General features: G+C 40.3%; 1 protein-coding gene across 2 annotated transcripts in view; it reads right to left on the bottom strand.

Moving 5' to 3' along the window:
• Positions 1 to 25,891, bottom strand: part of MTUS1 (microtubule associated scaffold protein 1) — a 151,542-nt gene extending 125,651 nt beyond the window's left edge. Inside the window, exons 1-4 of one of the 2 annotated variants that reach the window (XM_065405100.1) lie at positions 23,744 to 25,891; positions 21,269 to 21,464; positions 6,790 to 6,954; positions 3,448 to 3,582 (exon numbers count right to left, since the gene is read on the bottom strand). In XM_065405100.1, the coding sequence (XP_065261172.1) occupies positions 3,448 to 3,582; positions 6,790 to 6,954; positions 21,269 to 21,464; positions 23,744 to 25,891 (2,644 nt within the window). Of the gene's footprint in view, positions 1 to 3,447; positions 3,583 to 5,191; positions 5,382 to 6,789; positions 6,955 to 21,268; positions 21,465 to 23,743 lie in introns of those variants that run through there. The other variant, XM_065405101.1, reaches the window with a different exon arrangement.
• Positions 25,892 to 27,146: the final 1,255 nt, after the last annotated feature.

The raw sequence follows: 27,146 nt of genomic DNA, 5'->3' as shown, positions 1-27,146 counted from the left end.
TTGCATTTTATGGTTATGAACAGCATTATTAAGCTTATCAACTGATGGAGAAGTCCTACATACACTCACTTAAGAATATGTCTATGCCGCAGCTAAAAGGTGAGATTCCTAGATCTGGTAGACTCACGCTCTAGGTCCACTTGAGCTAGAGCACTAAAATAGAAGTGTAGCTGCAGCACCACGGGCTGTTACCCCAAATACATACTAAGAATCTCTGATGGGTTGTATTCTCGTGGCTAGCCCAAGCCGCCCTGGCCACACTGCTATTTTTAGTACCCTAGCTCAAAGAGAGCTAGAATGTGGGTCTCTAAGGGAGCTGGGAATTACACCTCCCAGCTGCAATATAGACACTGCGTAAGTGGAGAGGAACCAGAACGAAATGTTTAACAAGAAACGGGAGACGGTGTTTAAAATAAACTACTTGCAGCAGCAGAGATTATAGCACAAGTACCCAATCTCTGGCAAAAGCAAAAGCAGAGCCCTGATTTCTCCTTAGTCGGTAAGAGGAATTAGAAACGAGGGCAGCAGAAGGAGCTAATGTCTGGTTGAGGAGTTTCTGGGCTCCTGTTGGAAGGTGGGGCAGTAACATTGATTAGGGCAGGCTACGTATCTCAGCCACTAGTACCCTACTCAATGACTGCGCATTCTCTCCATGGTCCTCTCACCCTTGGAAGGGTTAGATGAGGACTACCTTTCCTCAAGCTCCCTCTCCTCTGTGGGTGGAGAAGGGCAGGGTCAAGGTGAAGTTATATTATATATGACAATAGATTTTTGCATTAAGAAGTCTCTTGTAATGTTAACATCATGCAAGTAGAGTCCGAATGAACTCTCCCCTGACATCTAGCAGTGAGCTGTGGAAAAGGACTTCAGGAGCTGATCTCATTTGCATGGGCACACCCACCTTGCCTAGGTGCTCAGCATGATGGGATTGCTTGCCCAAATGGTCACTTTTGGCTGGTGTGGGATCCCCAGTCTCCTTGTTATTGGGGCAGGAGTAATAAAGCATTGTTATCCTTGCTGTGTGAATCAAGGGAAGCAGAACTGTACTTAGCATTTCCCAATTGAGGGACTCATCCTCAACTAAATGGCAGTTGCTAGGCAGGGGACATGGATTCCAAAGCCCATGAGTTGAGAGAGGGTGGGGATAGGTACTTGTACCTGATAGTATGAGCCTTGCCTAAAGGCCCCAGACATCATTTGACCCTTTCTTTCTCCACTGTGTAATAACAGAGCTGGTTTAGACTCAATTGAGAGTCTTGTTACAGGCAGCAGAGCTGAAATCATTGATACCTAGATCTAAGTATTAGACCTGCTTTGGGACAGTGTCTCTGATGCAAGAGACTGCCCAGTATGCACCAGCAGTTAGGATTCCCCACTGAGAGAGGAAATCACAGAGCTGTGTTAAGAGGCGGGGCCCTGAAGACATCTTGGTGCAGCCAGCAGGGCGGCTGGTGGAGAGTGCCAGAGCAGAGCCCCACGAAGAGGGGTGGTGAGTGAGTGCCCGAGCAGCGGGGCAAGTAAGGTGCCTCCTCTCCTCTCCCCTGCCCCCACCACCCAGGGTGGGAGGTGAACTCTGCAGATGCACCTCTGAACTCTGGATCTGCACTGTCTAAGGACAGCAACTGTGAGTGGGGTGCAGAGAAGGGACGTCCATGTTAAAGGGACTTCTGGGTTACTGGACTTAAGACCCTGAGGGAAAAAGGACACTGCCCAACTTACTTGGTGGTGGGTCTTTTGCGCATGGTTTGTGTTTATAAACCCTGTTTGTGGTGTTGCCCTAAATTAATGCCGCATTATTTCCCTCCTTTTCTTAAAAGTTTTTTGCTACACTCAGACTCTTTGCTTGCGAGGGGGGAAGTATAGCCTCTTAGAGGCGCCCGGGAGTGCGGGGGGGGGGGGGGGGAAGGGAGAGGTATAGAATTGTCCCAGGTCACTGGGTGGGGGCTCGAGACAGTTTTGTGTAGTATTGGTGAAAAGGAACCCTTAGGTACTAAACCCGGCCCTTGTTACTGCCAACTCTGACTGGCAGGAGGTTACAATCATCTAAAATTAATTTGGGGAGGAACATTTTAAAAAAAGCTCTAAAATGGGAAGTCAAGGTTTCCTTCCCTATTTTACATTCATACTTATTCTTCATCCTGGTCAAGTCTTAAATGTAGCATTTTTATGAGTGGGGATGGGAATTCATAGGTTCCATAGCCAGAAGTGACCATTGTGATTATCTAGTCTGACCTGTAAGGCATAGGCCATAGAACTTCCCCAAAATAATTCCTAGAGCAGATCTTATATAAAACATCCAATCTTCATTTAAAAATGGTCAGTGATGGAGAATCCACCATGGCCCTTGGTAAATTGTTCCAAGGATTTATCACTCTCACTGTTAAACATTTACGCCTTATTTCCAATCTGAGTTTGTCTAGCTTGGGGAGCAGTAGGGATATACCCCTGCCCGGTATCAAGCGTTCATGTGAACAGTGTATTGACTGGCTATGGTCTCTTGAGGCCATACTTGGAGTATGTCCACAAAAGCAAAGTAAAACCCACATCTGGACTGTGCCAGTTGACTCAGGCTCGCACTGCGGGGCTGTTTCATTGCTGTGTAGACTTCCAGGCTCAGGTTGGAGCCCAGGCTCTAGGACCCTCCCAGCCACAGGGTCCCAGAGCCTAGAAGTCTACACAACAATGCAAACAGCCCCGTGAGCCCGATCCAGCCACAGGTGTCTCTTTGCTTTGTAGACATACTCTTGTTCTCTTTGTCCACTTGAGGACATGAACTCCTTTTATACATATTTTTTTGCCTTACCCCGCTCTTTCATGTTGTGCTCTGTTACCAGGTAACAAGTCGCGCGAAGATAGCCACCAAGATAGACCATCTACTCCCTTCTATTTTGATTTACTTAACCATTGGCAAGTGCCCTTTTCCACCTCCATCTCCAACAGATACCAAACAGTAATAGTTCAAACTTAGGCTTAATGCAAAAAAACTTTAATGGCAAACTCAGCAACATTAAGGCAGAATAATATTGTTTTGTTACAGTCATACGTGGCAAGTGTTTGGTATAACTGAGTATGAGATCAGATCACACTTTCTGTTAGAGTCTGATGAAGGTGCTGAATTACTACTTTTCAATATCTGTTGGAAATGGAAGTAGTCTTAAGGTCATTCTGGAGCAAATACATTTATATACAGTATCTAGTGGACCACTTATCTCCCATTTGCAACAGCATAGCAATCCTCTGGCAACTACAGCAGAAGTAATATATTTTTGGCCCTCTTAATGCAACATGAACAGCTGGAAATAAGACACCATCATGTAATCAGCTAGTTTTCCACAAAACTACCAACAAGTGTTTCTTGGACCACTGCTTTGGGCAACAGTAATGTAAAACAATGTAAGCTAGTGAAGAATTACTTTAGTTTCATTATGTACAAAAAGATCCAGATACCTTTTGGAGTGGATTTTAAGGAGTACACTCTAGGTCTGGGCACTGGCTTCAAAGAGATGGATCCAGAAATGCCATTTTGACAGGTAGCTTTTGAAGGCCATTCTCCATTCTTGACGATGATTGTGGCACTTGTAGCTATTGCAAAAATCATGTATAGAGAGAGAGAGAGAGAATTAGCCTACCACATTTAGCTAGATGTTTTATAAAAACGAAGTCTCTTGGGTAAGTTACTGATGGCCTATTTCCTATAGCTTTAATTAGTAACATTTTATAATATAATCACAAATAGCTGAGTATAGGCTTCTGTATTTCCATCTTATCCACATGGATAAATTGGCACAAAGCTTTGTCTGATATTCACCAAGACTAATCTCATTGTATGCATTTCAAAGCCCAAGTTTTGCAGTTTTGGTTTGTTCACACAGTCCAAGTCAGGCATGTGCAAAAAATGCATATGCACTTTAGACATTTGAGCCCATAATTCAGACTAACGAGTTATAGTTGTCTGATTATACTCCTGAGAATTTCATAGTATATCAAAGTATTACTCAAAAATAATTTTGCTGTTATATATTAAACTTCCACCAGTGAGACACCCCCAAATTGTTCTATATACAGTAATAGAAGATGTAAAATAGCCCCACCAAGTTACTGAACAGCATCATGCAAGTCAAGCCAAGGTGAAAGCAGACTGGTTTATATTTCTATGGTTCAAGGTGAATTGCTGAGATCAGCATCTTACTGCTGAAATACTACACCTTGCTTTATTTTCTTTGCATGCAATTACTCCTATACAAGGAAAAAATAGCACTTGGAATTCATACTTGCAAGCCTTACGATTTACACACTCGTGTTCTCAATCTTTATTTACATCATAATACAATTTACCATGTGCACACTACACAATTGCTAAAAAAAGGTCAGGGTGCTGCAATTCTAATTTTGCAATCCTCAACCACATTTACTAGTGCAAATAATTAACTCACATGCAAATTATACTTTTCTTTATTATACACAATTACATTATGCCAAAATTTCACAAACACAGAGTTTCCTTAGAAGATAGAAGAGAGTCATAAAACTTAAGTGCTAATTAGACTCAAAGGCAGCATGTTACTATCATAAGAAACTTAACCCTCTAGGAGAATCATAACAAAGGACTGATCAGGCAGCAACAGGAAGGTTATATTTCATGAATTTTTACAGAAAAATATCAACTAAACATCTTAAATATCAAGCTAAACAGTTTGTCAGTTTAATGTCAAACAGGACTATATTATCCTAGGTTTTACATTACACTACGTTTACTGAAGAAGTATCCCATCTTGACCTTTGAATGTCCCAGTAACCTGATAGTGAAGAATTTTAGATTTTGCCAATTATGATTTTATATTGATGTCATTGTCTAATAAGCTAACTATCACATAAGGACAAGAAGAAATACTCTGTATACCTCTAGGAAAAAAGTAAAAAATGTACTGATTCTCTCTACAAGATGGTTCAAAATGTCAGCAAAAAAATGCACTGCACAGAAAATATTAATCACATGTAATCCAAATATGATTACAATCACAAAAACATTGAAGTCAAGATTCAGTTTGAACATTTTCTGTAAATTTATTAATTTAAATTAAGAAAAGCATTTTCTTTGGGAAAACAGCAAATTAAAGCATTTAATTTGATAGATTTTACCAACTAACAAGAAACCAAACATGCTTTTATTTAAAAAAGGCTAACGACCTACTTCTTTTCCCAGTAAACGTGGCTAACAAAGGAATAATAAAAAAGCTGTAAGATCCCACTACCAGCAAAGTCAATAAGGTAATATCATAGTGGCTTCCTGAATCAGTCGGTGGTGCTAGTGTAGAATTGATGAAAATATGAGGAGAAAAATCAGTTTCTGTACAACTGCGGAGTCCTCCTGGTATAGTCATTTAAAAAGAATCAAAGCAAGCTTAAAGCCAGAAAGACTGCAGCCATGTTCACCCTCTCATATTCCTCATGCTTGCTCTTAGTGAATTAGAGTGGAAAGAATTGTAAGCTTCAAGGCAGAGGACAAAAACAAATTAAACCAGCTAGCAAATCACACTAAGAAAGAGTCATCGGTTTGGATGCTTAATCTGAAAGGAATACATCTCTTTGTTATGAAGCGATGAACCTTTCTTTGTTAGTAGAGAGAGAGCACAAAGCGTTTACAACCTCCTTAGAAATTTCAGTCATGGTACTAAAATTGAACAGCAAAAGTCAACATGGCTGTCAGGGCAACAGAACCAAATCTGATTATAGAAGAAATGTGTTGCAAATTTTAATACAAAAAATACATATTCCTTTCAGCCCATGGTAGGTTTTTATTTTCAGGAGAAAAGAAAAATTGCAGGAACAAACAGGACAACTCAGTGATAAAGAAATGTGTACTATGGATCATCATCAATTCAGGAACATTTTTTTTTTTAAATAAAGTAATTTAGCATAAAGGAACTTCCTTCCCCAACCCCAAAGACAAAATAGGACAATGTAATAGTAAGAGGATATTTGAATTTAAATTTAAATAGCTTTAATGTTAGAATCACTTTCCCCATCAATGGGTTAATTTATGTTGCTTTTTGCATGTTTTTCATTCCCTAACATTCCTGCAACTGATATACAAGAGTTTTCATTCATTTATCCACTGTTTAAGGCCATAAACAATATGTAATTTAGACTGATCATCATTTTATCAGGAATTCATTGTTTTTACATTTACATTGTACACCCAAATGTTTAAATTGTACACGATGATGTTTACTTTAGTTTAATAATTTGAAACTGTATATTTCAGAACTTTCAAACAAGAAAGCAATTAAATGTTAAAGTCTCATCTATATAGTACATTTCTTTAAGAACACACCAGGATAACATATGAATTATAGTTCATCAAAAAATGGGTACAAAGGGGCTGTGTTGCACTGTTCTCAGTGTTACCACAAACATCCAATTCACAATGCTCAAACTTTCTGAACTTATTACACCATATACAAAAAGCCCTTTCAAGGAAAGCATCGTGCTCAGTAATGCCAGGAAGTTTTGGAATGCACCAAGAGAGTGTAGAAAGTTTTTTAATTAAAAGAAGTTCATTTTTGCTAAGTCAGGAACCAAGTCTCAAGACCCTTCAACTGAGAAGACTACAGGATGTGCCTCTTAGGATGAAAGATGTGTAAAAAGGCAACATTCCTAAGGGCCAAAACTAGTAATCCTTAGCTAGGCAATAATCCCATTCAAATAAATTTTTCCCAGCTAAGGACTGAAGGATTTGGTCCTGGAGAACAATAGTTAACAGCAGAGAACTCTGACAAAGATACTTACAATTATTACTGCAAGTACTTTGCTCACTCTGGGTACTGATTGAAGAGATGCTAGCAGTTCTCCGAATGGGCACTTTTGATTTAATTAGTGATTTGCCAGAACTGGCCCAAGATGCTAGAGATGTTTTCACAGAGGCAGGCTTCCCTCTGAAAGAAGTTTCCACTCCTGTTAATTTAAGGGAGAGAAAGATAGAACTTTAAAGAGACGCTGATAGCTGAAGCCTAATGTATGCTGATTTTCAGATGAGACACAAATAGCACCAATATGCAATTTCTTTTGGAAAGTAAATTGAGCCATATGGAAGCAGAACGAGTACAAGCCATGAACAAGAGCAGCAAGTTCTACTATACTTGAAATGATAGCTCAAAAGACTTCTGGGTCTGCAAGATTGGATAAATCGTATTCTCAGAACTTTGTTGCCATTCAGTTATACTGGCACAAAGATGTTTTTGCATAAAATTTACATGTCCTGTCAATTGGAGCTTGTAAACAGAAGTGACAAAAGTGAAAAGTATTAAATATAACCTATTTGAGATAGAATGGAGGTATTATTGTCACTTTCAGATGACATTTACGGTAGTATTAATTAACAGGACAACTTTACTATTTAAGCCAGAGCATCTGCAATTGAATATATGTTTAGCTAAATGGACTTCCAGCTCCATTCCAGGAAAACTGTACTAACATGCATTAGGATTAAAATAAAGGATTATAACCACAGGAGAAGTTACGTATATCAGAATTTTCTTGTTCCCAGAGTTTCAATTGAAAAATGGTATATTAAACGATCACTGGATTGTCCTTTGCCAGCTCTGATTAATGCCACTTTACATCTGATTTCAGGTGCTGAGCTTTCCAAAACCCCTTTTAAGTAACAGGACAAGTAAGGTAACCTCTTTATATGTAAACAAAGAACAAGAGTGGGAAGATTAAATGCTATTTTAGAAGAAGTAGAGAGATACGGGCATCTGGATATTATGATCACTAAAGTTTTGCCTGATTTCCCTTTCTTCGGGTGTAATCTCTTCTTAGGCATGTTTTGTTTTAGGCAGAACATGCAATGTTAAAATATAGCACATCAGTTTCATCAAGAAAAAAGGACTTCCCCCCCCACTTGCCATGACCACATAATTCAGATTAATACCATGTATGAGACCTAGTTGCAATATGATTAAACCAGGTATTTAAGATACTCCAGTTTATGCCATATTAGTTTTCATATAGGTATGTCAATAGTCCCCCTCTCACTCTTGGGCATGAGGGATTAAGTGACATCTTTGTAAAGACGTAAGATTTGTATGAAGATCATAAAAGCTTTAGGCTGTCTTACAAAGTAGGACACTACATGGAGATTTAGGAAGGAAGAAGCTTCATGAATGTATATGCATCTCGTCATAAATGAATATACTTCTCAACACCAGATGGTGCTGTAAGATTATGTCCATAAAATTTCAAGCTCAAAGACTAACAATTCACTGAGTTTTGTTCATAGACAATGCTGGCCTGTTTAATACTAAAAATTAAGGATAGGTAAAGTAATGTATTGGTTTACTATTAACTACACAAAAGAGCAGTTATAAATGCATGTTCCACTTATATATGCAAGTTACAAATGTGTAGCAGGACCTCATTAAGTCATCCTGATAATTAAGATTCATTGCAAAATTCAGTAATCTGCAAATTAGATGAGTGACATTACAGGTGTACCAGAAAAGAAACACTTTACCAAGTGCTATTTTACTACTTATTTTGACATGTTAAGTGTACATTTTGTAACTTAAGAATAACTGATCTGAGTCAGATGTCACTACGTCACTCTAATTTTAAATCTGAGACCTGATAAAGAGCCAGGTTTCTGTGATTTTCTGGTTTGCAAGTTATTGCAGTAAGGTAATGAAGTACTTAAGAAATCATAGAAACATTGAGAATCCATTCTTGAGTGTTTGGATCTTTTGTGGGAGTTTGCATGATGCCAGAAACCACTATCTGGTACAAATTGTGAGTGGTGTAGCTTAAAACAAATGAAGCTAAACAGCTCCCAAACTGAGAAAATTTAAAGCCACAAAGCAACTGCTACCAACTTTTTTGAATAGTGCCAAGAATAATTTTTACTTTACAGAATGACTTGATCTAATCGATCTAGTAAATGATTTTTTTTTTTTTTTTAAATACACGACTCCTCTTCCACAGTCTACATTAGACTCTTGGCAAAGTAAGAATATTACAGAACTTCCAGAATCAGGTAGTATAGAAACAGTACAAGCTGAATCTGCAATATTTTCATGTTGGTAAGAATCTGTATTTGTTCAGTTAGCCACCTGTTACACATCTCTACGTACCGAAGATGCCAGGCATTGAGAGGGATGTTGCTGGGTTCATCTTTAAAAGCAAAACGAAAGAGGCCTATTCATTCTTTCCATGAACTTCCACTGCAGAGATCTGGAAGCTGAGTGAGAGAAAGACTTCGAGAAACCCTGCTTGAACAGCACATCCTGAACTTAACATCTGCAAATATCTCCAGACCCCTTCGTTTGTTTTCAAAGCTCAGACAATGGTCTTGAGAATGCAGCTGATTTATGACAAAAGTAATTTTGAGAATTTACATAAAAACAGCGAGTTCAATGGTGCTGAGTTCCCAGCTTTGGAAACGTCAAGTACGGGTCCTGTTCATAGGTGACCCATGTTCTTTTTCGGTTCCCTAGAGATCAGTGCTCTCTTGGAAAATATTCGTAAAAGTCACTAACGAACACCAAACTGCAGTTTTAGAAAAATTAATTTGGGGAGGAATCTCCAAGTAGCAGTGGCCTGAGGCCATTAAGTAGCTAATTCCAAGAAGAAACCAAGTATCACATGTAAGCTGGAAAAAGTTCCTTCCTCTCATTTACAAACTTAAGAGCAGAATGATAAATGCTAAGAAAAAACTGAATAATTACATCTCAAAATATTTCCTGGATTAGTTCCTACACTCTGGAATGTGGTTAATTCATCCACTTCACCTAGTGGCTAAAAAAATATTAACTGTTGGAAAACATACTTCTTCCAGAGGGGGACTATGGTATTTGGTTCAAAGCACAAGATGGAGTCATGAGACCTGCCACAGATTTCTACTGGAAACTGATTAAATCGCTTAATCTCCAATTCGGTTTTCCAGCTGTAGAATACTTATCTAACTTCCAGGAGCATTCTGAAGCTACAGTGAGCTCTTAGATGGAAGGCAGTATATAAATGCAAAGTATTTCCTCAGCATCATCTTAACTAATTTCTTGCTCAGTATTTTTAGGGCACCCATTTTATTCCTCTCACCTGAAGAATCATCTCAAATTGACATTAACTTATTTGAATTTTCATTAAAATCCTAGAGCTTCCTCGACTACATAATACAAGTGCATTCTTAATTTAATGGCATGGGTTCTTATATGCCCCCTCTCTGTGCTGGTATCAGAAACACCTCCCAGCCATTTATAGTTTATCCTCAGAAGGCCCCTTGTAAAAGTAGAGAGGTACCCCCAAAGGGAACAAATACACTAAAGTTATTTTACCAAAGTTCACAAAGGAAGTCTGTGAAAACTCCCAATTCAATCCAAGTCTCCCACGCTTAAAAATATAACCATTTCAATTCCTCCATGTTACTACAGTTGTTTGTTTTATTTTAACAGCACCCCATTTATGTGCTGAAGCTTCCCAATACTGGTAAGACAGGATCCTTGCACCGAGAAGCTAGACCAATTTCAGATATGACATAAGATTGGGGAACAAAAAGGAGGAGCCTCATTAAGATTATACAGTTAATTAGTGAAGTCTAGTGCATGCATGAGGGAACAGCTTTTTTTTTTTTAAGTGAAATTTTAAAAATTATATAGAATTAAGTAGAAGGCTTAATTGACAAGTTTCTTGTAGGCATAATGAAGTGGAACATCAAGAGATATTTAAAAAGGATAGTAGTGGCTTTACAAACCAGATCAGAAAAAGGGTGCTCCTTAGATGGGGAACAGTGCAGAAAAGAGTCCCAAGACTACTGAGAGAGAAACAGGCAGATATGACATATACGCTAGTATCGCTGGAAGAACAGCATGGCCAGTCAGAAGACACTAGGCCAGATAAGAATAAGCAGTGTTATAAAGAATAAAAGCAGTCACCCGTTCTGTCAGTGTAATAAGCCTGAATCAATTATTTATTCTAGTTACTGTCATGCAGAGTGAGAAGTACTGCATTCCTCATCCTTGGAGTAATGAGTGGGCTTCTGCTTAGAACTTAAAGTAAATAAATAAATAAAAGTATGTATTAACTACATCGTGTCAAGTAGGCTAAAAGTACCTCTTGTACCAGAATGAAAACATTCATAGAATGATGTTAATTTATCAGGACTTGCTAAGCTCAAACTTCATTACCTAAACCAAAAAGTCAACCTCATTTGTGAATCTTGAGCAGATCATCATGGGCTAAAATAACTTTAAAAGCTTCTTGATGCTGGCATTTGAACTTCCTGTGCTACAGAAGTCATACTGGGAAAATATGCTTGAGACACCCCCCCCCCCAAAAATCAAGTTGTCAGAAGTTAGATTGTCTCTCGCCAGATCTATGCCTCCATCCTCCCCATATCAAATCTCAATTTAACATTTCCTCTGTAAAAACTATACAATCCCAGCCCTCATCAAAAGTGATAGTGAAGAAAGATACTCGGTACCCACATAGCTCTCTAATCAATGTGGAAGTGTGTTTATAATTCTGCTTTTCATACTTAACTGTCAACTGAACACTAGGATTAAAGGTAGATTCCAATTTTGAGGGTAAAGCATCATTTATCAAAGCCATCTTTAAATATTTCAGGTTTAGGACTGATTGAAAAGCTTCCACAATTCATGGAGCTTTGTGACATTAGGGTTACCATATCTAACAAATAAAAAAAAGAGGACCCTCCATGGGGCCCTGGCCCCGCCCATTTCCCACCCCAGCCCCGCCCCAACTCCGCCCCTTCCCCGCCCCATCCTCCCTCCCACTCCCAGCCATGCGAAAAGGGCTGCCCGAGCGCTACCGGCTTCACGGTTTGCCGGGCAGCCCCCAGACCCTGCACCCCCGGCCGGCGCTTCCCCAGCACAGCGGAGCCCGGGAGGGGAAGTGCCCAGCCAGGGGCGCAGGGTCTGGAGGCTGCCCGGCAAACCGTGAAGCCGGTAGCGCTCGGGCTTCGGGCAGCCCCCATGCCTCCGGACCCTGCGCCCCCGGCCGGGCACTTCCCCTCCCGGGCTCCGGCGGCGCAGGGTCCGGAGGCATGGGGGCTGCCCGAAGCCCGTAGCGCTCGGCTCTTAAACAGAGCCGAAGAGTCAAGGGGAGGAGCAGAGCCGCCGCGGCCGGAGGCTCTGCTCCTCCCCTGACTCTTCGGCTCTGTTTAAGAGCCGAGCTGCCCGAGCGCTACCGGCTTCGGGCAGCCCCCATGCCTCCGGACCCTGCGCCGCCGGAGCCCGGGAGGGGAAGTGCCCGGCCGGCGGCTGGGGTCCGGAGGCATGGGGGCTGCCCGAAGCCCGTAGCGCTCGGCTCTTAAACAGAGCCGAAGAGCCAGGGGAGGAGCAGAGCAGCCGCGGGAGGGGAAGTGCCCGGCCGGCATTTTTCCCCGGACATGTTCGGCTTTTCGGCAATTCCCCCCGGACGGGGGTTTGATTGCCGAAAAGCCGGACATGTCCGGGAAAAACCGGACGTATGGTAACCCTATGTGACATACAGGGAATATAAGCCTTGTGGCTTTTCCCAGCTGGCAATTTGGGTAGATTAAAGCGCACAAAGGAAGATTGTTGGAAATGTTTCTCTTAGAGCTGCAGAGAAAAACTTAACATGAAAAAGAACCAGTTTTGAATCTTGATAGTTTTACACTTCTAAGATTCGGGTCAGGATTCCTGGATTTTTTTTTTTTTTAAACGCAAGTGAAAAAAAGTAGTTGTCCCTATCCTGGAAGGGTTAAAACTTGTTCAATGATTTTAAGGGGATATTTTGAATTTTAGAGACATGACAAAATGTATCTAGTTTTAATCTGTAGGAGAAGGCAGTTTTGGCCATTTTAAGATGAATGCAGTCCTTGACTGTGTTTTCTAATATGAGACATTTTCAGCAGATGGCAAGGGTATTAAGTAAATCATGGGAAAAGATGCACAAAGGCATTTTTCCCAGCAGACTCATCTTTAAACATTTTTGTAATTGTGTGTAGTTGCTCTGATAAACACTATAAAAACAGAGGCAGGATTAATACATTTCAGAAAGCTATCTGAGCGTTCCAAGGATTGTTCTACTAAGTCTACAAGTAGACTGTGCTACAGTCTAGCTCAGCTAGCATTCAGAAATGTATTAATCCTGCCTCTGTTTTTATAGTGTTTATCAGAGCAACTACACACAAAGAATAGATGAGGTGCTACACATACTTTTAAGTCCCACTACCAATTAAGTTTTACCATTTATTTTTCAAAATATTTCTCTTCCATTTGTGGGTTTAACAGAGTACAGTGGCAAACTATCGAGGGAAAAGAATTAAACTATCAATTCACAAACATCTGTCAAATATACAAAATGAGCAAAATAAAAATATAGACAAGTTTTTGTTATGATAGTCTTGGGAATTACTAATAATAGTGTTGAGAGTTCTTAGACAAGTGAGTTAGGTTGTTGCTGTCCCTTTAAGTACTTCTCTTTACATAGGGCTCTGGTTCTCAACCCCTGGCGGTACGCAGAGGTCTTCCAGGGGTACATCAACTTATCTAGATACTTGCCTAGTTACAACAGGCTACATAAAAAGCACTAGCGAAATCAGTACAAACTAAAATTTCATATGACTTGTTTATAGTGCTCTATGTTCTATATACTAAAATGTAAGTACAATATTTATATTGCAATTTATTTTATAACATGGTAAAAATGAGAAAGTAAGCAATTTTTCAGTCAGTGTGCTGTGAGACTTTTGTATTTTTATGTCTGATTTCATAAGCAAGTAATTTTTAAATGAAGTGAAACTTGGGGTATGCAAGACAAATCAAACTCCTGAAAGAGGTACAGTAGTCTGGAATGGTTGAGACACTCTGATTGGGGGGATAACATGACTCAAGGCAAAACCCCATTCCATATGTGAGACGGCATTCTAGAATATTAGTTCATTTATCCACGAGTCATTATGAAAGTGCTCCTCCTTGACACCGATTTAGGATCCAGTAGCAGCTCATACCAAAAATATGGTGGAGCTGTAAGCAGCAGCTTGTGTATACACAAACACCCCTCCCCCTACAAGTTAATATTTTCAAAATAAAACTAGTGCACGCTCATGAGTGTTACACAGCAATATTTTGGTAAGCAAGAAGAAAACAGTTTCACTATTCCCTGTCCATCACCTCCCTTCCAGAATGAACAAGTGGGACAGAGCACGAGAACAGTATTGTCGTCTCTGCTGCCCCCTTACTGTTCAGTTCCAACCTCATCCTTTATTCCAGAATCTCTTACCATTTTCCTCTATGCTCCACAGCACCAATTCATTCACAACTTCAAGTGACAATTACTCTCTGCCCAGAACCTTCCAAACCCCTTCAGTTCCCTCCAAGTCAACCCCCACCTGAACAGAAACACGCTGTCCGCCACCCAACCATCCAAGGTGGGGCTCCTTATTTAACCACTTCATAGCTCAGAAATATGCCCCTTGCTCTGAACCCTCATTCACAGGCTCAGAACACTGCTTCCCATGCAACCCTCCAGACTTTCCACTTTTCCCCAAAATGCATCAGCAGGCTTGGAGCCACCCCACTGACACAGCTGTACTGGGCCCAGACAGAGGCAGAATTGTGCCAACAACCCTATGCTTTGCCATTGTGGGGCTGAACTGAAATAGTCCCACAGAGGATTGCATTCCCTACTTTTGTTCCTCTTCCCTCTGCTGCCTGCAGTCTGTGCTGCAGGGCCAGAAGTCCCCTGGTATACTCCTGAGGGAATTCTGCACCAAAAAAAAATAAAAATTCTTCCCACAACATTTTAAAACTCTGCAATTTTATTGGTCAGATAAAGGTGGAGGCTTCCAGCATGGCAGTGGGGAGCATGGGCCACTGGCTGCATGGAGGTGGGAGATCACGCTACAGCGCCTGCCCAGGATATGGACTCAGCAGTCAGGCTGCACCAGACCCTGACAGTGCAAGGGCAGTGCTGGGCCTGCCCCTTCACACAGGGCCTGCCCCAGGGTTTTGGCTGCCCCAAGCAGCAAAAAAAAAAAAAAAAAAAAAAAAAAAAAGCCACAATCGCAATCTGTGGCGGCAATTTGGCGGAAGGTCCTTCGCTCCGAGCGGGAGTGAGGGACCGTCTGCCAAATTGCCGCCGAATAGCTGGACCTGCCGCCCCTCTCCGGAGTGGCCGCCCCAAGCACCTGCTTGCCAAGCTGGTGCCTGGAGCCGGCCCTACCTTCACACCAGGTGTGGGTGGGCAGGCTCAGCCCAACAGGATCCAAGTGTGGGTTGAGAGTGTGGGACAATCTGGGTGTGGGCGGCTCAGTGCAGGGATCTGGGTGCAGTGCGGGGGATCTGGGTGCAGGGGCTTGTTGGGGGTTCTGAATGCAGGAGTAATAACTCTGCAGTGGGTCTAGGTGCAGCTGAGTGGGGTGGGGGGAGGTGAGGCTCAGCAGGAGGGTCTGGGGGGGGGGCAGATGTACAGAGGTTGGGTGAACAGTGGAGCAGCTCCCCATACAGTGACCCCTCCCCCTGCAGCTGAGGAGCAATGGGAGCAGGAAGCAGGGGAAAGTGCAGAGCTTCCTGCAGCCAGGGAAGATTTCTGGGGGTGGATCTGACCTAGCCTGGCTGCTCCATGCAGGGGAAGATGAAGTCCCATCCTCTCCAACCCCCAGCCAAGCCAGGACTAGGAGCTGAGCCCAGCATAGGGTAGGAGCCATAGGCCAGGGTGTCCACAGCACTGTGTCCCTCTCCTTCCCCCGTGGTTATTTACCTCTCTACCAGCTGCTCCAGGCACCCAGAAACACTGCTGGGGAGGGTTGCATGACCACTCTTGTGGCTTCCCTTTGCTTCCCAATCAGAAAGATATCTGCAGGAGACATGAATTCTGCACCTGCACAGTGGCGCCGAATTCCTCAAGGAGTACTGGTAGCGGCCAGGTGTGCTTCAGCCTCCAGGAGGCTGGCTGCAGCTCCACCAGTAGCAACATGTGTTCCTGTAGCAAGGCCTGCCCATTCCACTTCTGCCAATAAGCAATCATAGGACCTTCATATTCGGTTTCCATGCTTTTGTCCCGGTCATCTCACCCAATTTAAGCTTTGGCCTCCATACCATGATCCTGCACAATCTTTGCTGCAGGGATAGGAAGGCTTCTGAGTATCAGCAGCGCTACATTACAGCCTGATGCTGTTCAGGTTTTTGCAGTGCATCTGGGCAAGTTCCACAGCTACGAGATTTGAATAAATCAATGCTGTGACAACAAGTAGAACCAGCAATCAGTCCACTGATGCACAGATGTGAGTTAATTAAAAGTCAACATTTACCTGCAAATATCATATGATAAATAGAACATCGCACTTGATTTTTATCAAGAATAGACAAAAACAAACCTCACAACACTGTTGGAAAGCACTGGCTTTGTAATGGCAAGCACTGTAGGGAGACAAAGTGATTAATGGTATACAAGGAAAGCAGAATAAAGCCAGATCCTGTTGTGGACAACAATAGGAAAAAGCACATCTATACACAACATCTGTCTTAAGGATTTTCACTCCTCTCTACACATCCCACCCCCTTTCCAACCATCCCCTTCCCATGGGTGGTTGGGGGGAGAAGACACCCCTCCAATCAAGAGATCCTACTTCGAAGCAAATCTAATTGCCAAGCTTCTTTGCATTATGAAAACTTTATAAAAAAAATTTCTTTAAGTCAAAAGACCCATCCCAAATTCTCAAAGTTAGCAGCATGAGTAGCTGGCTAGTTTTTAGGAACATTTTGTTCATCAATAGGATTGAAGCCTGCAGGTAGCATGTAATGTTGTGTACTTGCTTAGATATATTATGGATACAAATTGTCAAATTTCTGTTTCATTACACTACATGGTCATGACTTGCATGAGGAAAAGCATTCACTTCTGCAGAATACACAGTCTCTCCCCTTATAATTAGTTCAGGAAGAGAAAAAAGGTTATTAGTTTGGTCTTCTCAGAGAAAATATTCAACAAAATTCAAGGCTAATGAATATGGTTGAGGAATGGTACGAGAATATCCCAGCAAGTCTTTACAAGTTATGATCTAGTACCAAGAAATTGCCCTGCAGGAACTGGAACACACCTCACTCCAAGAGGAAAGTTTTCTCATGGGTGTAGATATATTTCAGACAATACTGATATTTGGACTGTTAAAGCCAGTCTCTGCAAGCATTGTTACAACATTCATCCTGCTTCAGGTGCAATGCATTAAAAACAGGAGTGTGCCTTGAAACCAAAAGGACTGGATATGCTGAATGCCATAGTGCAGTTTGTTGTGACTGCCAAAAATGAAACTGCATAGATCGAAGAACGTTCCCCTTAAGAAGCTGTATGTCTAGATGTGTTTTTATTTATTTATTCCTTCATTCTAAAAGTTCTGTTGCTAAGGTTATGGGTCAGGTTTATCCCACTCCCCTGCATTAAAACCAGGCCTCAAGAGTACTTGGCAAGAAGAAAGGAAGTCTAATCTACCAAATTAATACCAGGCACAGCTTCATGGAGTGACCTACTTTAGCTTTAAGACAATTTGAGACATATGACAAAGAAAGCAATTTTACCACTCATTAACTTTTACCTGTGTTTCTCTTGCTAACAGTGAACTGTCTATTCTAATTGAACCTACCATCCGCAGATCTTACAGGGACTCTGGATAACCGTAGTAGTTATCCATTAACACATGAGAGCAGAGAGAAAATGTCTGGTTTGGATACACAATGAAAACTCCTCTAGTTTGTCACTGGGCCTGTCAAATACAGCATCTTCTGTAATATACACAGCCAGTGAGATTTCTCCTTCCAACTGCAGGTTTAATACTAATGACTGGTTGCACTCCATCACCTACATTATGCTGAGGTCAGGCTGAAGGATCAAAATGTTTCTTTCTAGCCATAAAGTGATTTCCTGACCATTCTGTGTCCAAATGATGCATTGGCTGATGCAGAGGTTCGGGGCAGTCCTTTGTTTGTGCACAGAGCTCCAGAGAGCTGCCCAGCAAAGCATGTCTATGTAGGGTTAACCAAGAAGTGATCATTAGTCTGAGGGAACAGGTTCGGCTGGACTGGTAAAGGTGACTTACCAACGTATTGACAAGAAATAAAGCTTCAGGAGGAATGAATGATCAGGAGGCTTTAAGTCCCTTGCAAGGGCACTCAAAGGACAAAAATTGTCACCTGAACACTTCACACAGAGTTAGGCAAAGAACCCTCCAGATACAGAGGAAGATATTCTGTGCCTTGCGCTAGGGCAGAATTTAGGAAGAAAAAAACTTGATTAGATATGGAAAGAGGAAGTCCTGCTGATGTGAAAACTATAACAGGTATGGAGAACTGAAAAGATATAGCAGAGGAAGGGGCCATGAGTTACCCCACTATCCAGAACGAGGTGACTGCTTCAAGTAACATCACTCACAAGGAAAGCATACTGGAGGGCACCAAAGAGAAGAGTGCAAAGTCTGAGATTGGCTAGGTTCTTAAAGGCTATAACCTAAGTGGGATGAGCCCCCCTACACTTGGCACTCCTAGTGGACTTCAAGAGTTGATGCCTGTCCCAAACAGGAGCTAGCTGAAAACCCTATTAATGATATCCAGGAGGAACTATATCAGAACGTATAGCCTTTGAGTGCCTCGCAAGTTCTACACCATTCCACAGGAACAACCCAAGTTCTACAGTCAAGTATGTTGGTGTTTATGGGAATTCGGTAGAGTACAGAGGACTCCACTGAAAACAGTTGATGAAACTCCTTCCATAAGCCCGTCCATAAAACAGAGCACCACTGGTTTGGGATAAAGATGGATCTTTAAAGAAGGAGGTTCTACCTCTCAAAAAAGAAGCAAGCGAAAGTTGCAGGATCTGCCCATTGCAACGCATAATCTGGCATTGATCCTTCTGCTTTTGGATTGTCCACATCAGATTTTTAGCAGGAGAGCACATGCAAGCATTTGGGGTGGGGGTGTTGCATATATGTGTGAACCCTCTCTGCTAGGCTTCTGAATACAGCCTGAAAACATGCTTTCAGATCAGAGTACCTGGGAAGTATGTTAGCTTTTTTAATACTTAGCAAAGCCTTGCATAGTACTAAATAATGAGGCAGAACTAATAAATAATAATAACAACAACACACACACACACACACACACAGAGGTAATCTGTAGACATAGTTCAGTTCAGACATTGAACACAAGAGGTAAATTAAACATTGTTTGCTGCAAATGGTTTTCCTGGCTCTCATCATTTCAGCTTTTTACTGCATGGTTCTTTGAAATAAGATTGGCCTCCATTATTAAAATGGGAAGTATATGTAAACTTTATAGTAGAGACTGGTTACCTGTCAGCTTTACCAGTTGTGCATAGGGACAATGGAAACTCAGTTGGTTTCAATTCTATTAGACAAGCCATTCTTTGTGGAATAAATGGCATACATTCAGTGATCTAAGACTGCCTTATACTCTTACAGCCTGGTTTCTGTTCTAGTTTTAACTATTGGAGCTTTTCTAAATTACTCATTCATGGATAAAGGGAAGTGATAAATTAGTTAAAAAGGAAGTATTTCTTGATTATGAATGAATGACTGGGTCAATATTTCAATTGTCACTTGAAGCTTTCTTGAAATACATTTCTAATAAAGCTGTTTTTTAAAAATATTCACTGTTGTATAGGGAAAGCTATTTGAACAGATGGTAGATTTCATATTAATTTTTCTATTATACCATTAGAGTATGCTGCAGCTGATCAAAGAATCTTACTGTTCTCCTTGGGAAACTATGAAAGGCTGAAAAAAATATTTGCCATAATACTGGGCAAGGGAAGTCAGAAATAAGCTCTATTCACTTGATTTGACTGGTTTTCTCCTTCAAAGGGGCCGTGGAGAAGGATTTTAATCATGCCTCACCACATGTATAATTAAGGGGAGCATTTTGTGCTTTTTTACATCAAATTGGGTGGGAAAAAGTCAAGCAAAATGCAGAACAAGTTTTTCTGGATGAAGAATTGGGTGTATGCTTTTCAAATGATAGTATATTACAAGTTTAGTCATTTATGTTCAAACTACCTTTGTAATTAGTTACATTATCGCAACAAGTAAGATTAACTATGTCACTTACTAGAACATTCAGTTTGAGTCTGAATGGCCAGTAGGCCAACAAATTCGAGCCCCTCATTCCATCAAGTCACCCAGTCCCTTTCCTTGCAAGTGGAGGATTGTACCTGTTAATGTTTTGTTCAGTCTAAGCAATGGGGCTTCTATGAAATCCCTTGAGATGCACATGGGGAGTTGCTGAATGTTATCATGAAGTTTCGTATCTGTGGTATCCTAAGTTGTTCTCTCTGGCTTTCACAACTTTCAAATGATTTCAGTTCTATTTTCACTTAGCACCTATATATATTTAATCTTAATATATTTTCCTCACAGTATTGCCACACCCTCCTTCAGGCATTCTTTACTGGATGAGATTTGAAGACATTTAATTGGAACATGGCTAAATCAGAGATTTATAGTTGGGATAGAAATCAGGTTTAACCCTAAAAATGGTGCCCCTCCAGTGTCATGAAAACTGTGCTTTGAAGCTGGTGAGAGCTAGTTGTAGGTATTGTTTGTTATGGAGTTCCCCATTCTCGTAAAGCCCTAATTGTTAGGGACTAAAGAACCTACAAACTGTTTTTGCCTTTTGAAATGAATTCCTTTTATTATATCATCATGCATCCAAGTGAAAGATGCAAATACTGTACAATTCAGACTCATTCAAGTAGCCTCTCATTTCTATATTAGATTTATGGACACTGAAGATAGAAATCTAGTAGACATGGGCTGTCGTATAACCTCTGCCTCCTACTTAGAGGAAAGAGGATAAGGAAGAAGTTGTTTAGGGCCAGAGACTCCTCTAGACCACCTGATGAGGTCTAAATCAGGTCAACAGCAACCTAAAGTGACTGCCCTCCCACATTTTTTCCATGAAAACAGAGCAATTTCCTCAGCTTTAATGCACTAGTATCTGCATTGGCAAAAGCCACCACAAGTAGCATTTTTTATGACATTTTCATAAGAGGAAACCCAGACTAAACTAAATAAAGAGAAGCTTCCAGAGTGTTGATGCACATTGAGATGCTGGACTGTTACTGTTCTTGCTTTAACCATTGTGTGGATTCCAGCACTCCTGACTGGGTTCAGATCTGTCACATATCTTAGTCACTAATGTTATAAAACTAACCTACTGGAATAATGGTTAAGTTTAATGCCTTGTTTTTAAGGAGTTTGTTACCCTAATAGAAATTCTCTTACCAGAACTCGATGGCAGAACAGCTCTTTGAGGAGATGACATTTTAGTTGTCCACACATTTTTATTTTCACTTCCTCGCCTAGAGCGAAACACAGAAGACACCACTTTCACCTTGGGAGCAGGTATACTTCTTAGAGTGATAGGGCCTTCCTTGTGTATATTTTTTCCTTGTGCTGCCCCAGTTTTAGCTGAAGAAACCTGTAAAACACAACATTATTGTAAGAACAAGTTGTTTCACTGCTAGCCTATAAAGTAGGTGGGGGGCGTTTAGCATCAATTACCAGAAAGAAAACTAGTCACAAAGGCAAGTGATTTCAAGTAGGTGCTTGTTATCCAGGAAAGTTGGTCCAAGTTTGTCCAGGAAAGGAAGAAACACAGATGAACATTATCCTCTGCAATTCAGAGTTATGTGCATCTGCTAAATTCATTTTTAGAGGTCACATAATGGGTTGGGATATGAGGTGACACTAACAATTCCAAATTGGTCATGGATACCTAAGTTAAAGTCTGTGCAAAAAAAGAGTGCTGCAACTCAGGTTTAATTTAAATCGAATTCTGAACGTCTGGTTTGTTTGGGTACAGATAGGAATCAAGTAGTTTATTTCAAAATACATTCATGGTAAAGTAGTAGTTCACATGTGGGCTAAAGAACTGAATGAAATACAATTAGTGGCATCCTACAAGTCTTCATGGCTACATTAACATAAAAGATTCCCAGTTTGGTCATTTAAGAAAAGTTGCCAGCAATCAGGATCTCAGTAAGGATATTTACTGGATGTATTACTGATTTATCTAAATAATTCTTTTCACACCCAGAGGAGACTATACTTATTATAACTTTAAGGAGTGGATGCAGGGCATGTTAAAGAGGTAGCACTGGCTCAAGCTGAATGCCACATTTGGCGTTGTGCTAGTTTCACCACAGAACTCTCTCATTTTTAACAAGCACAAGCTCAGAAGCACATGTAGTATAGGAATAGGTATCAAAATATAAGCACCTACTCATGCTCCTGCACATTTTGTGGATTTTTGTTCACAATGATTTAATCGTACGAGAACCAAACCCACTTTGACTTGAGCCACAGTTCAGACTCATTTCCAGAAATTTGTACTAAAAACAAGATCACTTTCCCCCATGAGAACCTGATTAAAGAAACTCCAGTGCAATATTCCAATTATTCCATCTAAACAGAGGGAATTTAGTCCTAGGACTTGCAAATCTTAAAATCTTGACAGTGTGATGTATACCTCCCTCAGAAACCATGAAAAATCAAAATTTCAAATTTGTTAAACAGCTAGAATTCTTACTCATAACAGAATGTTATTTTAGCCTTGAATTCATCCAAGTGTCAAAATGTACTAAACTGCCAGCATATTTTACAGGTGATAAACTCTGTCTCAGTTTAACTGTCTTACTCAAGGCAATAAAGACCAAAGGAATTGAACCATAACATGGCCATAGGTACAGTATAAGAAACTAAAGAGACAGAAGATGAAATCCTGGCATTATTGAAGTCAATTGGGATTTTGTCATTGACTTCCATGGGGCCAGGATTTCACTCTAGACCAGAGTTCCTGGCTCCCAGTCAGTTACTTAGATTATACCTCTCCTGACCTATTCAATAAGTTCATGCTGGCAAATATTACAAAGGCAGACACACACTATATCAGTGAGATAATGAAGTCATGACAGATACACTACCTCAGCTAAACAAATATCAAGTCTAAAATGTAACTAGTGACTCTCTTACTTCTAAACAATAAAATGTGTCCAAAAAATAATTGTTTTCTGGTTGGTTTTAGATACCTGCTTTTGGCTAGTTTATGAGTATCCTGAACTTCTTGCACACCAAGCATCCAATGTAAGTGTGGATTACATCATTCCCATAAATTATCCTGATTTGGATATTATCCAATTTTATAACCAAGTAATTTAATTTCTGGTATGAGAAACTTATCTTGAGCTTTAAAATCCAAATATTTTTCATTTAAAATGTTGGTAGTGTTAGTGTGTGAAGATACTCAAAAAGTTAATGTGCACATCGTAATGAAGTGCACAGAAATAAAGATGTATTTTTAAAAGGTTCTATACAAGTCACACTGTAGAACTTCACTTATATCAGAGATTCTCATACACCATTTTGAAAATCCATGCCTGCTAGCCATATTCAGAGTATTTTTTACATGCAGTAGAACAGGACTGAGGCTGAACAGATGAACACTTCCTTAAAAACAAAAAAAAAGTTATGTAGATGCATGTTTTAAGTAGTTAGCAAACAACTGAGATGGCAGGATTCCTTTCAAGATTTTCCCTCTCCCTCAGTATTATGGAAGCAGAATTAACTCCCTAGTCAAGGTTGTATTGAGATTTACAGATTTAAGAAACACTCACAATTTCCATTCACGGCTGTACAATGTACGTTTCCAAATTTAATACATGTAAATCAGTTAATTGAACAGTAGATGCATAAACTTACCAAGGGAGCAGGGTCAACTTCAAATGTCTCATTTGCTGGATCTTTTATTAGCTCTTCCGTTTCCAAAAGAGTTCCCAAATTGCAATTTTGCTCATTTTCAGCTCCACTCCAGTAGGTGCTTGTGACACATGGCTGCGCCAAGGACTTTTTGCTTTCCATTTTGTCATTCAATTTCCCTTTTGAGTTCTGTACACATGTTACAACTGCAGCAGAAACAGAGAAGGATGTTGAATTGGAGGAGCTTGCTTTGTCAATGTCTTCTGGAGTCTGCTTTACTGAAAGTGTTTTTGGAATTTTGTGAGAAGCGTTCTTTGAATGAGTTGTAGCATGTACAACTTGGCTAGGAAAGAGCTGTTTATTAAGAGGTTGCTTATGAGGCTTAGTCATTGGTATTTCTGCTTTAGTATCTCTGTCTAAATCACGTTTTTCCCTCAATGCTTTGATGGAAGAGGGCAATTGCCTTGGGGAAGAAACTGGTGAAGATGATGAGGCAGTAGAGAGTTGAGGGGATCTGGGAGATATTTTTAATGAAGCATTATCTTTTGACTGTAACACAGCTCTTGATATAACTTTTGGCTTCACATTTTTAAAGTTTGGTTTTGGAAAGCTAACAATCTCAGCTTTTCTAGCTTTGGTAATTGTTGAAACAATAGGAGAGCGATTTTTTGGTTTCACTGCAATTTGTTCAGAACTAGTTTTAAGTGAAATCTTTCTATTGCATCCTCTCATTAATGCATCATTCTTTCCCAATTTAGAAGGCCCATTTCCAGCTTCTGCCAAAGCTGAAACAGAACATTTTGGTTTTTTTGATCCTGTCATAGGTGTAGAAATACATGAATCAGGACTGGTTTCACCAGCTGTTGGACTGAAGACCACAAAAGTTGCCTCACATTTCAGCTCAGCTGTAGCAGCACCTTCTGGTTTTGGTATACTGCCTTGTATTGATTCAGACACTGCAAAATAGCTGGGTACATCTTGGAGAGCAGTGTTCTTAGCAGAGACATTTTGTTCTTTGGCTAAACGTTCACTCACTTTGTTTACCACCTGTTCTTGGTCTATACTTAGATCAAAACTCTGTATTGGCAGAGCACATAAATCATTTACAGAGTAATTAATTACCATTCTGGTTGGAGATGTGTCAGTTTCGCCATGTTCAGGTGTGCTATGCAAATACTTTTTTAAATCTTTATCCATATTAAAATGCTCTGGTGACACCGAATTCTTAGAGTGACAATCTAACCATTCAGCAACTAGTTTTAAGGACTGCATTTCCATTTCTTGGGACTCTCTATTTTGTGGTGCTACATCGACATAATTGGTGCCTTTTAAAGACTGTTCACTAACCCCTCCAACATCTGGAGAAGCAAGAGGTAGTACTACCAAATCTGAACAATTATTTGATGGGTTTGGGCCCCCTGAAGCTTCCAGCACAGATGAACTAGGAGGTTTTTCAGGGCTACTTGTCTCAAAACTTTTTCTCATATGCATTTCATCAGAAGGGATGAATGTCAGAGGGAGAAATGCATCTTCGTTTTCACTTCCCATATTTTCCCCCAAGTTTTTAGCCATATCAAGAGATTCATTGACACCAGTGACCTCTAATGCCACATGAGCAAAACCTACTTCACTTTCGATTTCAGAGTTGTTGCTCCATTCCAAAGGGGTAAGGTGCATTGTACAGTTACAGTCAATCTGTCTATAAGGCACTGGTTGATCAGTACTTTGATTCTGCACTCCTTTTAGAGCAAGGTTCTCTTTTAGGAGGCTGGTTGGTTCTTTTAAGTTATGGTTCAAGACATAAATACAAGTCTGTTCAGTTGCAGGACACACACATGTGGCATCAATATCGCTCAATGAAGCCCCTCTACAGATAAATTCACCCCCAGTCTTTTGTAGATCAAGTGCTCCAATACATTCCTGGTTTAAAGAAATAGTTGTGAAATCATTTACATCCTTAAAATCCATGTTATCTTCATGCTCAACCATTTTATTACATTGGCTAGCTGAATTTCCATTTATATTGGTGGTATGATTAATTGAGGGTGGTGTAGTTGTGTTACATGTAAATTTATTTCCATTTTCATCGCTGATAAATAAGGGAGACTGCAAGCCATTCTTTGCCTTATTTTCTGATTTTTCAATATTCATTCTGAGTTTTAATTTAAAACTTTTGTCATCTTATTTTCACTTAAAATTCTAGAAAACGCAGGTTCTTCTGAGTGTTGGAGAACGGAAAGCTTGGCCCCAGAACAGTTCAGTTTCGTTATAAGACACTCAAGATGCAGTTCTTCTTGCTTACATGCTCTTCACGTATATCCACAAATCTTCTACAACTTGAACCCCTTATGTATTCTAAAATTAAAAAGACATGAAAGTTAGCTGAACCAGAATTTAATACCAGACATTTCATCGGCTGCTTAGTCTTTGAAAAAAATTGTAATTTTTACAAATGGAAATCCTTTTGCCTTAAAAAGTAATCAAATTGAAATGTTCAACAGCCCTACCAGATAAACAGTTCAGAGTATCTGCTAACAAAAAGGTAACTTCTTAAACAAGTAAATCTAGATTATAACCCTCATTTACACACACACACAGACACACACCCCAATTCCAGTACCACTCCTGCATTTAACGGGGGAGACAAAGTGTCAAGTAGCTGTCCACAATGTGTCAATATTTTCTGAAACTGAAAAGCAACTGTGTGGTAATTGGAAGCCAGAAAACAAAACTGAGTAACTCAAGAATCAGTGAAGATGTTGCCTATACACATCCTTCATTTTTATTATTCTGCATTTAAAATGATCAGCTGTTTAGAGCTGTACTACATGTGCCTCCTCTGCTGAAGATTCATACAGTTGATGAATATTTTAGTAGAGTCATCAATGGTTAGTATTTCTCAGCAAGTAGCCGGAGATTTCTGAACCACCACAAGTCTCACTCTTAAGTTTTTATAGGATGTTCGGAACTTTTTACTATGCCCCAAGCATCTTGTTTTTTCCATATCAAGAAAACATTCTGGCTATTTGTAATTGAGTGCGAGAGACATATTTCTGTGCCCACAAAGTATTGTTTTATACCTCCCTGTTTCACTCTCATGTAGTAAGAGCACATTTCATATCAGTCACTATTCAGGTCAAAACTTGTCAACCAGTACTGCAATGAGCTATAAGCAAGTCCCAACCTAATCAGTATAAAATACCTGCTATGAGGAAGGAGGAGACTAGTATATAGAAGTCCTTGTGACATTCCTTTCTCACCTCTTTATAGTCACCATAAGCACAGAGGAGCAAAGCAAGGGACAGAGGGGCACTAAGGAGAGGCCCTATTGGTAGGGCCCTATTCATAAGGCTTTTAAGAATTGCTGTATGCAAGTTTCTATAGGATACTGAAGGTCACCTGAGTT

This window comes from Emys orbicularis, chromosome 5 (assembly GCF_028017835.1).
Source record: "Emys orbicularis isolate rEmyOrb1 chromosome 5, rEmyOrb1.hap1, whole genome shotgun sequence".
In the NCBI taxonomy this organism is placed as follows: Eukaryota; Metazoa; Chordata; order Testudines; family Emydidae; genus Emys; species Emys orbicularis.
The sequence above is the reverse complement of the archived record's forward strand: the minus strand, read 5'-3'. Positions and strand labels throughout refer to the sequence as shown.